The sequence below is a fragment of the Notolepis coatsorum genome, assembly GCF_963971535.1.
Source record: "Notolepis coatsorum genome assembly, chromosome: 19".
In the NCBI taxonomy this organism is placed as follows: domain Eukaryota; kingdom Metazoa; phylum Chordata; class Actinopteri; order Aulopiformes; family Paralepididae; genus Notolepis; species Notolepis coatsorum.
In genome coordinates this window covers 80,823,033-80,837,956 of record NC_140183.1, presented here as the reverse complement: position 1 = coordinate 80,837,956, position 14,924 = coordinate 80,823,033, and the positions used below count along the sequence as shown (strand labels likewise).

The following is a 14,924-nucleotide window of genomic DNA, read 5'->3' as shown; positions in this document are numbered from 1 at the left end:
CACGCACATGCACACACACACGCATGCACACGCACACACCTATCCTCTGCTAACTCTTTTCTTATGTCTTTCCAGGATGAGAAAAACCAGATTCTTACCACCAATGCCTGGCTGCAAATGGTGAGTTGTGTGTGTGTGTGCGTCTCTCTCTCTCTCTCTCTCTCTCTCTCTCTCTCTCTCTCTCTCTCTCTCTCTCTCTCTCTCGTTTCTTTCCCTCTCTCTCTCTCGTTTCTTTCCCTCTCTCTCACTGTTTCTTTCCCTCTCTCCCGTGTATCACTCTCTCTCTTTCCTGTGTGTCTCTATGTAAGCCGTGTTGTATATGTAATTCATGCTGTGTGTGTCTCTCAGCAGTGGTATGATCACTACCTCCAGTGGAACCAGTCTGAGTATCCTGGAGTAAAGAACCTTCGCTTCACCACTGACCAGGTCTGGACTCCTGACATACTGCTCTACAACAGGTGGGGCACACACACACACACACACACACACACACACACACACACACACACACACACACACACACACACACACACACACACACACACACACACACGCACACGCACACACACACACACACACACACACACGCACACGCACACACACACACACACACGCACGCACGCACGCCCGCGCGCACGCATGCACACACGCACGCACGCACTAGGGGTGTAACCATCTCAATACAGTTTTAATTATTATTATAATTTTTTTAATGTACGTTCAATACAATGTATTAAAATTTAAAACTGTATTGGCAATTTTCTTTGTTGTAGTAGAGGACCAGTGGTTTGGTTACTGCTATTAACATAATGTTTATGGCTCATTTCCATTGTTTCAAATTTTAAAATGTTTATTTTTCTAAACTGTGTAGTATATTGTGGTATATTCTAAGCACATACCTAAGGTTATTTACAGTACAATGAGGTTGTTATCTGGAAAGGAAGAAAGATCATAAGTGATAGAATGGTCTCCTTATCTGACTTCAAATATAGCCAGCAAGGAATAAACGTGCAGTCAAGACCACAGAGTTCTAATTCAAACTCATATATTTATTGCAGAGAGGCCCAAAGGTGGAAATGCAGCAGTTACATACAGGGATTATTCAACATTTTACATAAGACATGATGTACAAAAGGATTGATGAGGTTTACATAATTATAGCCCATTCACGGTGGCTCTCACATCAAAACAGGTCTGCACATAAAAGTAGTCATGTTTATCAATGGAATAGATTACTCCTTTTGCCACCACATAGTTAAACCTGGTCTAAGATAGGCATCTTACTCTATATCACAACAAACAGTGATTATTCCATACAGTTTACTTACGTCATGGCAAGAGTACAGTCTGTGGAGCTGGTGGAGGCCAGAAAACCCCTGGGGTTGGGTATATCTGTCTGGCCTCCTCTCTTTCATCAATACATTCTTATTTATACTCTGATTTCCACCAATAGTAGCACATTCTAATAATACGTTGGTCCAATTAGGTTTCTATATATGGAGTCTCCTCTGTTCCAATTGGTTCTGGATTCTAAAAACAGGCATTCTTCTGTGGGGGCTGTCTGCCCCAAAGATCTCCTTGTCGTGTATGGCCTGGTTCCTGCATCCCCCGTCGTGCTGTGGCTTCTTGATGACTTGGCATCTTCTTCCCCCCAAAAAGAATGGATTTGCAGTTCTCTTTTTCTTTGGTTTTGCCAGTTGAATACTAGAACCTTTTCTAATTTGTAGCTTTAATGTAATGAGTTACATATATATTCAGCATTAAACCAATGTGGCGTTGTCTATATTTTAATACCAGATTCCCTATATAAAGTATACTGAATTAATAGTTCTAATGGTTTAGGTTCTAGTACTTTACAACCAGAGTGAACTGACCCTCCATTACCTTCATAACCAGATTGACATTCTAAATGACATTTAACTCTAATGAGTCAGTTACCTTTTATCTTATTCTGTAATTGTATGGATTTAAACAGTTTTACACATTGGTCTTGTTTCACAGAGGCATATCAGCTTCATTTAGCCTCTTGCTCCCCGGTTCAACCGTCACACCCTAGAAGGTGTTTGTTGTTCTATAGATTAGCAGTTGCTTGAGTGGGGGGTTTGGAATGGCTGTCTTCTAAATACAGTTGAGTAATCTGTTTGTGTAGAATCAGATACCAAGAACATGCAAATGGACCATATTAAAAAAAAAAATCTGTAAATGTGTATTCTACATTCTTATGGAATGAATGAGATAAAAAAAATATTATTAATTTTTATTTTTTTATTAATGTTGAGTTAATTTTCATAACGCGATCATTTGCTGTGTAATGAATTCATCTAATTAACGCGATCAACTGACAGCCCTAATGTTAACACAAGGTCAACGGTACAATGAAATGTGCTGCACCAGAAAACGGGTCAGCATTGGATGCATTAGAGAGCAGCGCACTAGTCATATGACGTGCAGAGTGTATACAACAGTATTGCACGAGTGGAATGAGATAATGAGAGAATGGAATGAGATAAATAAAATTGAATGCTATTATACGACAACGAGGATTTGTGTGTAAAAGTGACACGCGTGTATACAACATGTATTGCACATTGGGTATGTAGCAGTCCAGGTTCAATAGCAGCCGGCATCGTTATGCAAAGTGGAATAGTTTAGGTTTATGACTTTGAGAAGCCTGATAGCGTCTCTGCCAGAAATTCTATTCAGTCTTGGTGGGCGGCTGTGGTTCTTGATGACGCGGTGTGCCTCAGCACCGCTGATGAAAGATATCCTGAAGGGCTGGCAGTCTGTTGCCAGGGCTGTGCCGTGCCACCTCTGTGCCAGGGCTGTGCCGTGCCACCTCCACTACTGTCTGTATTCGTGTATAGAATCAGATAATGTGTGTATCGTTACACACACACACACACACACACACACACGCACACTGCATCTATACCTAATCCATTTGTCTATACCTAATCTTTTTATTTATTTTTTATTATATTTTTCCTCCTTCTTTTTCCGTTTTTCTCCCATCCCAATGTTAGTCGTTATGCCAATTCCCAATCCCCTTTCCTGGTCGTTGCACACTCTACCCCCTACTGTGGGTCCAGGAGGGCGGAGACTATCACATGCTTCCTCCGACACATGTGTAGCCAGCCCACCGCTTCTTTTCACCTGCCAGCGCGGACTCTCACTGGGAGAGTGTAACGTGTGGAAGGTCACACTACCTCTCTTAGATCCTTCCCTTGCTGTGCAGGCGCCCCGACCGAACTGTAGGAGTCGCTGTTTACAACGACCAGGACCCACCCTTACCGGGTTTCCCATCCTCTAACACTGCCAATTGTGTTAGTATGGACGGTCGGCCAACCCGGAAGCACCACAGCTGGATTCGATCCCACTGTCTTTGTGGTGGTAGACAAACGCTTAGTCCGCTGCACTACCCGGCCGCCTGTCTATACCTAATCTTATGCATTGTTTTTTATTCTGTCAAATTGTGTGCTGATTGTATGCCTATGTTCATTTTATACTAATTGCTGTGGGGCACTCTGGACTGCGGTCTGTGTGTGAAAAGTGCTATATAGATAGTTATTCATATTTATTATTATTATATTGTAAAAATGTATGCATTGAAATGTCTGTAAAGTCTTGACGACATTGAAAATGAGGGTGACCTGAATTGTCTTTTCGAGAATAAAGTTTTGAATGAATTAATGAATACAGCGGCTGGGTGGCGCAGCGGACATTGCGCTCCTCACCAATGCAAGATACACCGGGTTTGACTCCGGCTGTCGGCGTTGCCTCCGGCTTGGGCCAGTCGTCATACTAACTCAATTGGCAGAGTTAGCGGGTGGAAGTCGATGGGTGGTAATCTGGACGTTGTGGACAGCGACTCCTACAGGTCGGTTGGGGACGCCTGCACCGCCGAGACAGGAAATGGCCGGGGTAGTGTGAGCCTCCCACATGTTACACCTCGCCAATGAGAGTCCGCGCTGGCAGGTGAAAAGATGTGACAGGCTGCCTCCTCGTGTATCGGAGGGGACACGTGATGCAAGGCTTCAAGTTCTATCCTCCCTACAACCGGCCAGTGGGAGGCATATGCGAGCAACGTTCAAGACAGCGGAGGGGAGAATTGGCACAGCGGGTAATTCGGATGGGAGAAAAATAGAAAAAGAGGAGAAAAAGTGGATAAAAAAAAAGAATGGACGAATTAATAAATGTCTGTGTTAATTGCGTTCCCCTCCAGTGCTCATGACAAGTTTGACGCTACCTTCAAGACCAATGTGCTGGTGAACTCCAGTGGCTTCTGTGAGTATCTGCCTCCAGGTGAGTCGGCGCAGGGAGCAGCAGCACGTTTCACTTTGGGCCACACAGAGTGTGCGAGTCCCATGTCTCCGGCCTCTGCCGCTCGATTCCAAGGCAATTTTCTGGAGAAGTAATGAGTTTCTATTCATCCCAGACTGCCTCCAGATGGCTACTCATCAGAAACGGTAGTTGGTTTATTTCTTCTGAACTCGGCCCCTGGAGACTAACCAACCAACACACCATGGGGAGAATTCTGAGTGTTTCTTTTTAAACTTTTTTTTTCAAAAATGTTTTACTTTGAAGCTATTTCATCATCTTCCTTCTCTTATTTATTATTTAATTCATCAGATTTATTACCGGTGATCATTTTGGTACTCATTATTGCATCCTGTATGATGTGGTTGGTTGGTTCTTCCCTAGCTGAGAGACGTAACAGACGGCAGTAGTTATCTATGAAGCCCTTGTTGGAAACTATTTTGCATCACAACTATGCTCGATTGGATCTTTGGACCCTGCTATCTACTGTAACCCTATCTAAACCTATCTAACCTGCTCAAATGTCCGGCTTCAGGTCCCCTGAGTCTGCTCTAAATTTGGAAGGTCTGCGTATAGTTTTTATGCCCCAAACACATGGAACGATCTGCAACACATAATAAAAATGAATTCTCTCATAACCTTCGGACAGTTTAGAACCATGATCATAAATCACTCACACTAATTGTTTTAACTGAGTGTTTAATTGTTTTCATTTATATTCTTTTCTTAAAAATATATACAGTATATTTTTGTGTTTTGTCTTTATCTCGACATCACTGCTGCAAATGAGGGTAACCTCAATGATCCCTCGAGACATAAATATAAGTTTGAATGAATTAATGATTTTTCCCCCCTTTCCTAGGGATTTTCGTCAGTTCATGTAACGTGGATGTCCGCTGGTTTCCGTTTGACATCCAGCGCTGCGAGATGAAGTTCGGCTCCTGGACGTTTGACGGATGGCTGCTCGACCTCCAGATGAAGGAGGCTGACGTGTCTGGATACATGCCCAATGGGGAGTGGGATTTGCTGGGTAAGATGGGGTGTTTAGGTCCTGGCCTGGAAGATGAAGCAATCGAGGGTCTTGTGGTGGAACCAAATTCATCAATTATGCTTGTGGACGGATCTTTATGTTCAATATAGATTTAATAGTGAAACGCATGGTTCAAACTATAATGTAAGTCAAATGAACTTGGCTAAGAGGAGTGCTTCCACCCTGGCTAACTAGGAGAACACAGAGGGAGAGAAGGGGACACTTAAGAGTAGGGAGGGGTGGGGTCTGTAGACTCGGTGGGACAATTTCACCCTTTTTAAAATGATGTATTTCATGGAAAAATCTAAAGATTTTAAACATTATTTACATTATCCAGTGTTACAGGGTAGTTATAGTGTGAGAACAAGGTAAGCATAATTATAGGAAATAAAAACAGAAAACAAATGGCAAAAAATACATTTCAATCTACATAACTCTGGTACACCCTGTAACATTATATTCATTAGGATAATGATATTGCCCCAACTATATTTGTAATTTATGTAAATATAAAGCGAATATAAATATAACCCGGTAAGGACAATAAGAGGAGGGAAACAGCACAAAGTGTTTGGGTTGATTTAGTTAAAAGGAAAGAAGAGAGAAGGTAACAGAGTTTCATGTAGGTTTTTTCCCTTCATCAGCAATCTTCCATTTTGGACATTTCTAACCAGAAGCGTCTGAATTGAATCAGCTTTTTTCCCCTCAAACCAGCTTTTGGCTTGTGATTAGACCCGGTGAGAGGCAAGTGGAAGCGGCTAAGGTTCCCATGTCAGTACTGGGGGACCTCGCCCTCTGGGGAGGGCCTGGGGCCCTCACCAGCGGGGTCCCCATGGGCAGCAGGCTGTCACACGTCACGGTCTTCACCGACGCCTCCCTCACTGGGGGGGGGGACGCGTCGGGCCAACGCAGTAGGGGGCAGCTGGCAAGACCATGCTGCCCTGTCTGCGCTACATTCAATGTGTTGGAATTGAAGGCAGTCCTTCTGGTCCTCAAACGGTGTTTTGATCAGGACGGACAACACGACGTCAGTGTCGTATATCGACAGACAGGGAGGAGTACGCTCCCCCGGTCTGCACCGGGCGGCGGTCGGCTGGCTATGGGCGTTTCTCCATCTGCGCAGCCGGAGGACTCTCCACATCCCCGGCAGGGTGAATGTGGGTGCAGGTGTGATGTCGCGGGGCGGTCCTCACCCTGACGAGTGGGGATTACGTCCAGACATAGGTCTGGGACCGATTCCGTGGCCGTCCGGGATTCTGTACGCTCCCCCCCCCCTTACACCTGATAGCTCAGCTGTTGGGGCGGGTACGTCGGGAGCGCAGGACTTGGTCCTGGTCGTGCCGGGCCGGGGCTCAGCTGTTTGGTCCCCGGCCCTGATTCAGCTCTGTGTGGCCCCGCTGTGGCCTGTTCTGTGGTCACCGCGGGCCCTCTCTCAGGCACGCGGAACTCTGTTCTGCCTTCCTGTTCTGGGGCAGCCTCTAGGCTTGGCTGCTATCAGTGTGAATTGGTGGGGATGCGTCTTGGCTATTCTGTGGTTAACACTATCCGGCACGCGCGCGCTCCGTCCTCTACCACGGCTTACGCGGGTAGGTGGCGTATTTTCCAAGAGTGGTGTAGAGTGGGGGGCTTGGACCCGGTGTCCTGCCCCCTGGACGCTGTCCTTTCCTTCCTTCAGTCTATTTTGGGTAGACTGTCGGCTTCGACGGTGAGGGTATATGCCGCAGCTATATCCTCTTGTCATGTGGGGTTTGAGGGCGTTATGTTGTTCAGCCACCCTCTTGTGAAGCGTTTCCTGCTTGGCGCTCGGCGTCTTAAGCCGGTGGAACGTTCTCTGTCTCCGAGTTGGGACCTCCAACTGGTCCTCGGCCGGTTGTCTGAGGCCCCGTTTGAGCCTCTTGAGCAGGCGTCTTTGGAACAGCTGTCTTCAAGACTGCATTCCTGCTGGCCATCACCTCCGCTAAGTGCGTGGGTGAGCTGTGTGCTCTCTCGGTGCGGCCTGAGTACCTGTCTATTCGTGTCAATAGCGGTGCAACTCTGAGGCCTAATCCAGTCTTTGTGCCAAAAAATATCCGGAGCTCTTTTCGCTCCAGGGATATTGTGGTTCAGGCGTTTCATTCGCCTCCTCACGCTGGTGAGTTAGAGGCGAGCCTTCACCTGTTGTGTCCCGTCCGGGCTTTGGGGGTTTACCTCAGTCGGACTCAGGACTTCAGGGCTACCGATCAGCTCTTTGTTTGTTACGGTGGCTCTCGCGCTGGTAAGGCACTGTCCAAGCAGCGCCTGTCACATTGGTTGTGCAAGGGCATTGCCCTTTGCTACACGTTGGCTGGGCTGGCCCCCCCTGGGGGTGTCAGGGCGCACTCCACTCGGGGCCTCGGTGGAGGACATCTGTGCTGCGGCCTCCTGGTCCTCCCCGGGTCCCTTCGTTAGGTTTTACCTCATGGACATGACTGGGGGTTCTGTCTCCCAGGCGGTTCTGAGGTCTGGGACCTCCCCTGCGTCCCGCCCTTCGGTGGGTTAGCAGGGGTGTGTGGGTGTGTGCCACGGGGTGATGTGTCACACGTGGTCCCGCCTGTACTGTGCGTTTTTAGGGGTCTCTAGTTCCCTCTTTTTTTGCACTTTGGTGGAGTTGACTGCCGCCCCCTCTTCACTAGGAAGGGCAGGTGGACGGGACTCCCCTCCCCCCTGGTGGTAGGGCTTGCGGGTCCTTAGCGGGAACATTTGTCGGGCCACGCGTCTGCTCTGCCCCATATCTCAGTATGGCGAAGAGCGAGACGCGAGGCCAGTAGGATATATAACAAAAGGTTATGACTATAACCTAGTTATATGAGTACTGGCTGAGCGTCTCGCTCTTAGCGCACTCTGAGGTCCCTTGGTTGGGTTTTCTGTGATGGAAACTTTTTCCCGAGGAAGGGCGAGTATGACCATGTCCGGTGTCTTATAGGGGGACACTGGGGCGGGGCCTGGTCAAGTGCATGGGTGCATTGTTTTCGTTAATGAAGTACAGTAGGTACTGGAGATAAGGATATATCTCAGTATGGCGAAGAGCGAGACGCTCAGCCAGTACTCATATAACTAGGTTATAGTCATACCCTTTCGTTCCTTGTCACTCATTCGTTCTTCCAGCATTGTGATGTGACTGCAATTGTCCTCGCTGGCCAATGGCCACACTAGAAATGTCTCGGGCTTGGTTATTTGATTTTGGACGAATCTATTCCATCACATCACCCGATGATGAGCTAAAAATCATGAACACAAAGCTTCAATCATCACGCATGTGTGAGAACAGAGATGATGAAGATAACCGGTTACTTACAAGGTTAGTAAGAGAATGAGGGAAAAGCAATCCATGACTGTTTCAACGTAGCATAGTATTGATGTTTGATGCAATATTTGAAACCCCACTGACAAAACAAATCTAGTTTGCATGAGCAAGTTCAAAATAAATACATTCGAACATACCTTGAAATCAATAGACATAAACCACTACAAATATTTCCCCACCTACATAAATGGAAAATCGCTATTTGGAAAAATGAAAGTCATGCTAAATTTGAAATCGTGAACATGCCTGCGATATTCTCAATGAAACATCCTGTTCTCCAAAGTGTCTGTGCCTGTCCGGTTGCTTCCATCGTCTCACATTGTGTGAGTCCAGGGCTCGTTCAATGAGGCTTGCTGACGAGACTTGTGTTTCCCACCTAACTGTGCCTTGTCAAATATCAACTGTCCTTTAGGTTTAAAGGTGCTGAAAGTGGTATTTGTTTAGTTTGTTAAAATAATAGCTCTACACTCCGACAGCCATCACTGATATAGAGTGTTTGGTCAGTAACATGGGTCTCCCAGTCCCTCCGCTCTGCAGTAAACAGAAAATACATTTTCTGGTATCCCGTTTCTCTCACTTTATCCAATCAGGAGAGAAAACGCCACACTGCAAAAATGATCTGGCAAGTTTAAGAAAAAAAAATAGTTTTGAGCAAATATGTGCTTGAAACAAATAAAATAATCTACCAGTGCAGAAAGCTAATTTGGCTTGGCAAGATTTCTTGTCTTGGAGAATGTCACTATAAGCAGTCTTTTCCCGGCCCCGTTTTCGCCATTTAATTTTTTGGCTGGCACACCTCTGAACACTGCCTCGAATTATAGGATAACCTTTGTTACATTTAGTTTTTGCTTATGTTCTGCTCTGCTGGCGCACAGGAAAGGAGCAGGATGTGGAGAGCCCGACAAATGTACCCGCTGAGGTCCCCTTTACAACCATCAGAACACTGGGGAGGGTCCGGGCCCCCCCACCCTTCCTAGTGAGGGGTGGGGGGGGGACAGGTAACAGCACCCAAAAAACGCACAAGTTTGTGAGTAGACCGTGGGAAAAAAAGACCCGTGTCTACCCCACCGCGCGTCCCACTTCCTACAAGGGAAACGTACTCGAAGCACATGTTCGTGTTACCATTCCCACACCTTGTGGGGTCGGGGTCGTCAAACCCCGACTCTGCCCGCGAGACGTCTCGTGGGGTCGGGGTTCCGAACCCTGACTCTGCCAGCGAAGCCTTAGCAGCGGGGCGCGGACGGGCTCCCAGCCCAATGGACCACTCGAAGGGCAGGGCCTTCCGCCGAGTCCAGGAGCTAGGACCTGACCAAAGTGACTTGGTGAGGTCTATGAAGCCATGGCATCGAGACCTCTCCAGGCGTTTACTCGTGATACCACTCTTTACACTGCCAGCGCACGGACAGGACACAACAGGTGAAGGCCCTTCTCCACCTGGTACGCCGCGAAGACCCTCTGAGGAGGAGGCTCTGAAAAACTCTCTGAGGAGGAGGCTCTGAAACTCTCTGAGGAGGCTCTCTCACTGAGGGAGAGGCTCCGAAAACTCCCTGAGGAGGCTCTGAAACTCCCTGAGGAGGAGTCTCTGAAGCTCTCTGAGGAGGCTCTCCCTCATAATCTTGTGGGGTCAGCTGGCATACCGGGGAGACAACCACTCCAAAAGGGGGTTGATCCTTTAACCCAGGCCGACAGGTAACAAGAGCAAGGCTCGACTTGTGCCTGGAGGACCGTGAACTACACAGGAGCGCTTAGAAGGGCTGACTGCTAAAAAACAGCGTCTGGTCCGCCCTGGCATTTCCCCCCGAAAACGCACAGGGCCCTTCGGGTTAACAGAATATATTGTACGAGCAGTGCTCGCCTGGCGGACACCGGGTTGAACTGATCCGGTCCGGCGCGACCAGGATGAGTCCCGGGTCATCCAACGCTGCCACCCCTCTTCAAAAAAGAGGTGGAAGGTACACGTTTTGATAAAAAAAACACAGGAGGCGCCACCGAGACGGTCTGTAGAACAGCTCACGGTGGCCCACCCATCGGGCGTGAAGCCCCCCTGTGATGCTTGATCTGCCCCGTCATTTCCCCCCGGAAATGCATGCGAGCCTTCGAGCTGGCAGATACATTTTCACGAGCAGCGCTCGCCTGGCGCTCGGCAGAGGTAAACTCCCTCCCGGCTGACCGCATAAACGCCACTATGCCTTTCGGACAGACCAGGGCGCGCCGGTCCCTAAGAAGGCCATTTCAAATAAATATTTGAGAACATGCCCGGGACCAGGCCAGGGGCGGATTTAGGATTGTAGGAGATCCGGGGCTTAGCCCAGATGGGCCCCCCCCCCCCCCCCTTTTTTTATTTATTTTTTTTGTATTTTGTTTTGGGGCAGGCAAGGGGTGGTTTGGAGGGGGTCATGCACGACCCCCTCCACAACATTTTTTTTTTAATTTAATGAACCTGTACGTGCAATTTCCTGCAATATAGAGCCTTCAATCTTGACCAATAAAGCTGCTCTTTTCACTATAAAACTCAGTTAACCATAACGTAGTTATGGTTGATTTATATATTGGGGGGGGATATATCATATTTTTCATATAATCAAAAAGTGGTGGAGCAAGATCATACCTTTGCTCCCCCAAGTTCAATAGTGGGAGAGCAGAGATGCTCCGAATGCTCTTATGGCCAGGCGTCTATGATTCACTGATACAAAGTAAAATAGTGCAGTGCAATAAAATAGTTAGTAAAATAGAATAAAATAATGCAATAGTGCATTGCAATAAAATAGTTATCATCGTATTTTTTTGGGAGGCCGGTAAGGAGTGCATTACAGTAGTCGAGTTGGCTTGAGATAAATGCATGGATCTGGTTTTCAGCGTCCTTTTGATTTATAAATGGCCGTACTTTAGCTATGTTTCTAAGGTGGAAGAATTAAGTTTTTGTCAACTTGTTGATTGTGATTTAAAGCTTGGGTCTGAGTCTACCATAACACCAAGACTTAACTCACTCAAATACAGTTAGCAGCTGGATAGACCACAGATGGAAATTAGCTTCTGCTAAATCTGGTGCAAACATATTTTCATGTAACAATGATGAATTGTAAAAAAAAAAAAAAAAAAAAAAAAAAAAAAAAATTTTTTTAAATAGATTCGGGGCTTTTCAGAATACATCCGGGGCTTGAGCCCAGGTAGCCACCCCCTAGCTCCGCCCCTGGACCAGGCACTGACATCGGTCCCTTAGGACCAAGCACTGATATTGAAGAACAGGGAACAGACATTTATGCCTATTTAAATGTGCTGTAACTGTCCCGGTTCGAAAAAAGAGAAATGCTCTCTGCTTGGCCGGGGCTCTTCGTAGCCCCGGCCCCGATAACAGCGCTTGTTTTAAGCTACCTCCTCATCGCCCGCCATCAGCATTTCACCAAATGGATACAACACACCCAAAGGGAAGGGTTTATCCCCCCCCCCCACTAACCTCACGTAAAGTGAAAACATACGAGGTGAAAACAAGGAGCAGTATTACTAGCTGTGTTTTGATTTACAAGCGAAAAACATACACAAGCATATGCCCGCTTCATTGCTTTGAAAAAGCCAAACATGATAGCTAACCACCAAACCGTGGGCTCTGGGACTACGCTTGTTTAAAAACGCATCCGCATGAGTCCCCGCAGCTCCATTTCATAAGCAAAAATTGCCGCCCGTCATATTTTACCTTACCATGTAAAGTGAAAACATACGAGGTGAAAAGAGAGCGGTGCCCTTAGCCGTGTGTTGATGTACAAGCGAACATATACGCAAGCATATGCCCGCTTCATTGCTTTGAAAAGCCAAAACATAGTCACCAACCGTGAGTTCAAGGTCTACGTTTGTTTAAAAAATGCGTCCACATGAATCCCAGTGGCTCTATTTCACAAGCAAGAATTGCCGCCCCCGCCATACTCTAACTGTACCAGAAAAAGGTAGCGGGCCCTCATTGTTATTCCGTACGGGACATACACAAAATACATTAGTGAAATGATTACACGTTATTCCAACAAAACTTGCCACTCTCACAGAGGGTCTTTTTATTCGAAAACATAGTATTTGGGGGGGGGGGGGGGGGGGGGGGAGAGAACGGGGTTAGGTGAAAAAGGAAAAGCAACACGGCCCAACGCCAGAGGGGGAACAGAGCCCCTATTTTTGCATTGCGTACGAGCAGGGGATGTCAATGGCTGCTCGACGCTGAGGATGCTGCGTCTGACAAGAGCAGAATCCCACGTACGTGCGTCATCACGCTGGTGCGTACAGGGGATCCCTAGTGATGGGAGCGCTTGTTTTACGCCACCTCCTCATCACACGCACCGTCATTATTTCACCAAATTGATACAACACACCCAAAGGAATGGTTTATACCCCCCCCCCCCCCCCCCCCCCCAACTAACCTCACGTAAAGTGAAAAAAAGGGGTGTCTCTAGCCGTGTGTTGTTTTTAAAAGTGAAAACATACGCAAGCATATGACCATATGCGCGCGGCATCGCTTAGAAAAACCAAAAGACGAAAGCTAGCTACCAACCGTGAGCCCTGGGTCCACGACGTTTGTTTAAAATTTGGCCACACGATTCCCTGGGGCTCCATTCACAAGCAAGAATTGTCGCCGTTACACTTTTACTCTACGTTCGAGGTATACACAAAACACATTTAGTGAAATGATTACACGCTACTTCAACAAAAACCTGCCACTCTTAACTCATTCTGTGCCGGGCCTAAATGACCAAATTAGGGCTAGCACGCCAGTGCTTTAATCAATGGGAGGACGGGGAAATTTGCGAGTGCTTAAAATATATCTTAAATTATGGCTATGGGTCTAATACACCCGTCGCTTATCAATGACTTGCTTGCAGTCAACATGTACGAAACGGATTGTTTTTTCATCGGTACATTTTCGTTTTATACCGTTTTGAATACGAGTATAGTTTTGGAGATTTCTAGTAATTCCAGAGAAATACTCGATAATAGCCCTTTAGTGGAATACACAAAACACTTTGTAATTTTTCGGCTGATTTATGAATAGTTTTCAAATAAACGCTAGATTATCGATAGTATATGTGTCCTTATGCACGATACAAAAGCAGGCTGAAAAATAGATTATCCGTGCCTTGCTCAGCGCCAACGACACGCACACACACACACACACACACACACACACACACACACACACACACACACACACACACACACACACACACACACACACACACACACACACACACACACACACACACACACACACACGTTGTGATCGCTAAGAAAAAAACATCTGATTAACCCAAGACTGCATAGAGTCCTTACCTCACATCAGATGTTCTGCAAAAAGATGAATCCAATTCCTGATCGCCATTCCAAATATGGATCGCGTCCATTGACACGGCGCCATCAATAGACGGTCAACTTCTAAATCACGTTACTTGTCGTCTTAAACTTCTTAAACTTGACTCAAACATCACCTCATTGGGTCCTCGACATTGCCTGTATCCTTGTTAACCTTTATGTGTGTTTTGTAATGTATTACCCACCTATGAAACAGGTTGTAGTTAGTCATTGGACAAAGGAAGGCGCAGACATGGTGTTACTGGTTCTGAGTCCTCTCGGTTGTGAGGCTCAGCTCGCCTTGTGTGCCCGTAGGTAGCAAAGTACGGTTCCCTAGAAGGCGAAGCCACTGAACACAAGTCCTATACTGCCACCTATTGACCAAATTATGTTATATATTCGTACTGGCATCGCGTCCCGCTCTTAAGCCATACCGAGATATACCTCATCTCATGTACCTAGTGTTCTCCATCAACGAATAAACCAATACACCCAGCACCTGCCAGGCCCCGCCCTACTGCCGTACTATATAGTACTGGGCGTGGCCACCACTCACTCTTCCTCTTTTTTCGTTTCCATCATAGCGGATGCATGAGACACCCTATGCAACTAGTTGATATGAAAAGTTTAGATAATATTGAGTGCTTACGGAGATTTGCTTACCCCTGGAATCTTCTGGGTATGTTCCAACGACACGTCGGGTCTATTCTGATGTTCCCTCGTCTTGTGGCAGCAGATCGAGGGACAGCGTGCAAGGTTGGCTATAGGGCCGGCTCGCACACAGGTAGGCCCTGTGTCATCAGGCATTGATGCTAGTGTTAGTAATGCTGGTTGTTTTGTTACACAACCGAGTTGTGTGTCGGCGCCAGGGGCGGGATGGTTTGGTGAACGTTCCCCTGAAGTGGACGGTTTCCAAGCGATCCTGGAGCG

The 14,924-nt window shown here is 47.0% G+C and overlaps 1 protein-coding gene across 1 annotated transcript in view; it reads left to right on the top strand.

The window, feature by feature from the left end:
* LOC311246646 (neuronal acetylcholine receptor subunit alpha-7-like) overlaps nt 1-14,924 on the top strand; it is a gene marked incomplete at both ends in the record, with an annotated part of 70,240 nt that overhangs the window by 19,772 nt on the left and 35,544 nt on the right. Inside the window, 4 exon segments of the mRNA XM_084336815.1 lie at nt 76-120; nt 349-458; nt 4,223-4,302; nt 5,180-5,347. Of these exon segments, the coding sequence (XP_084192941.1) occupies nt 76-120; nt 349-458; nt 4,223-4,302; nt 5,180-5,347 (403 nt within the window).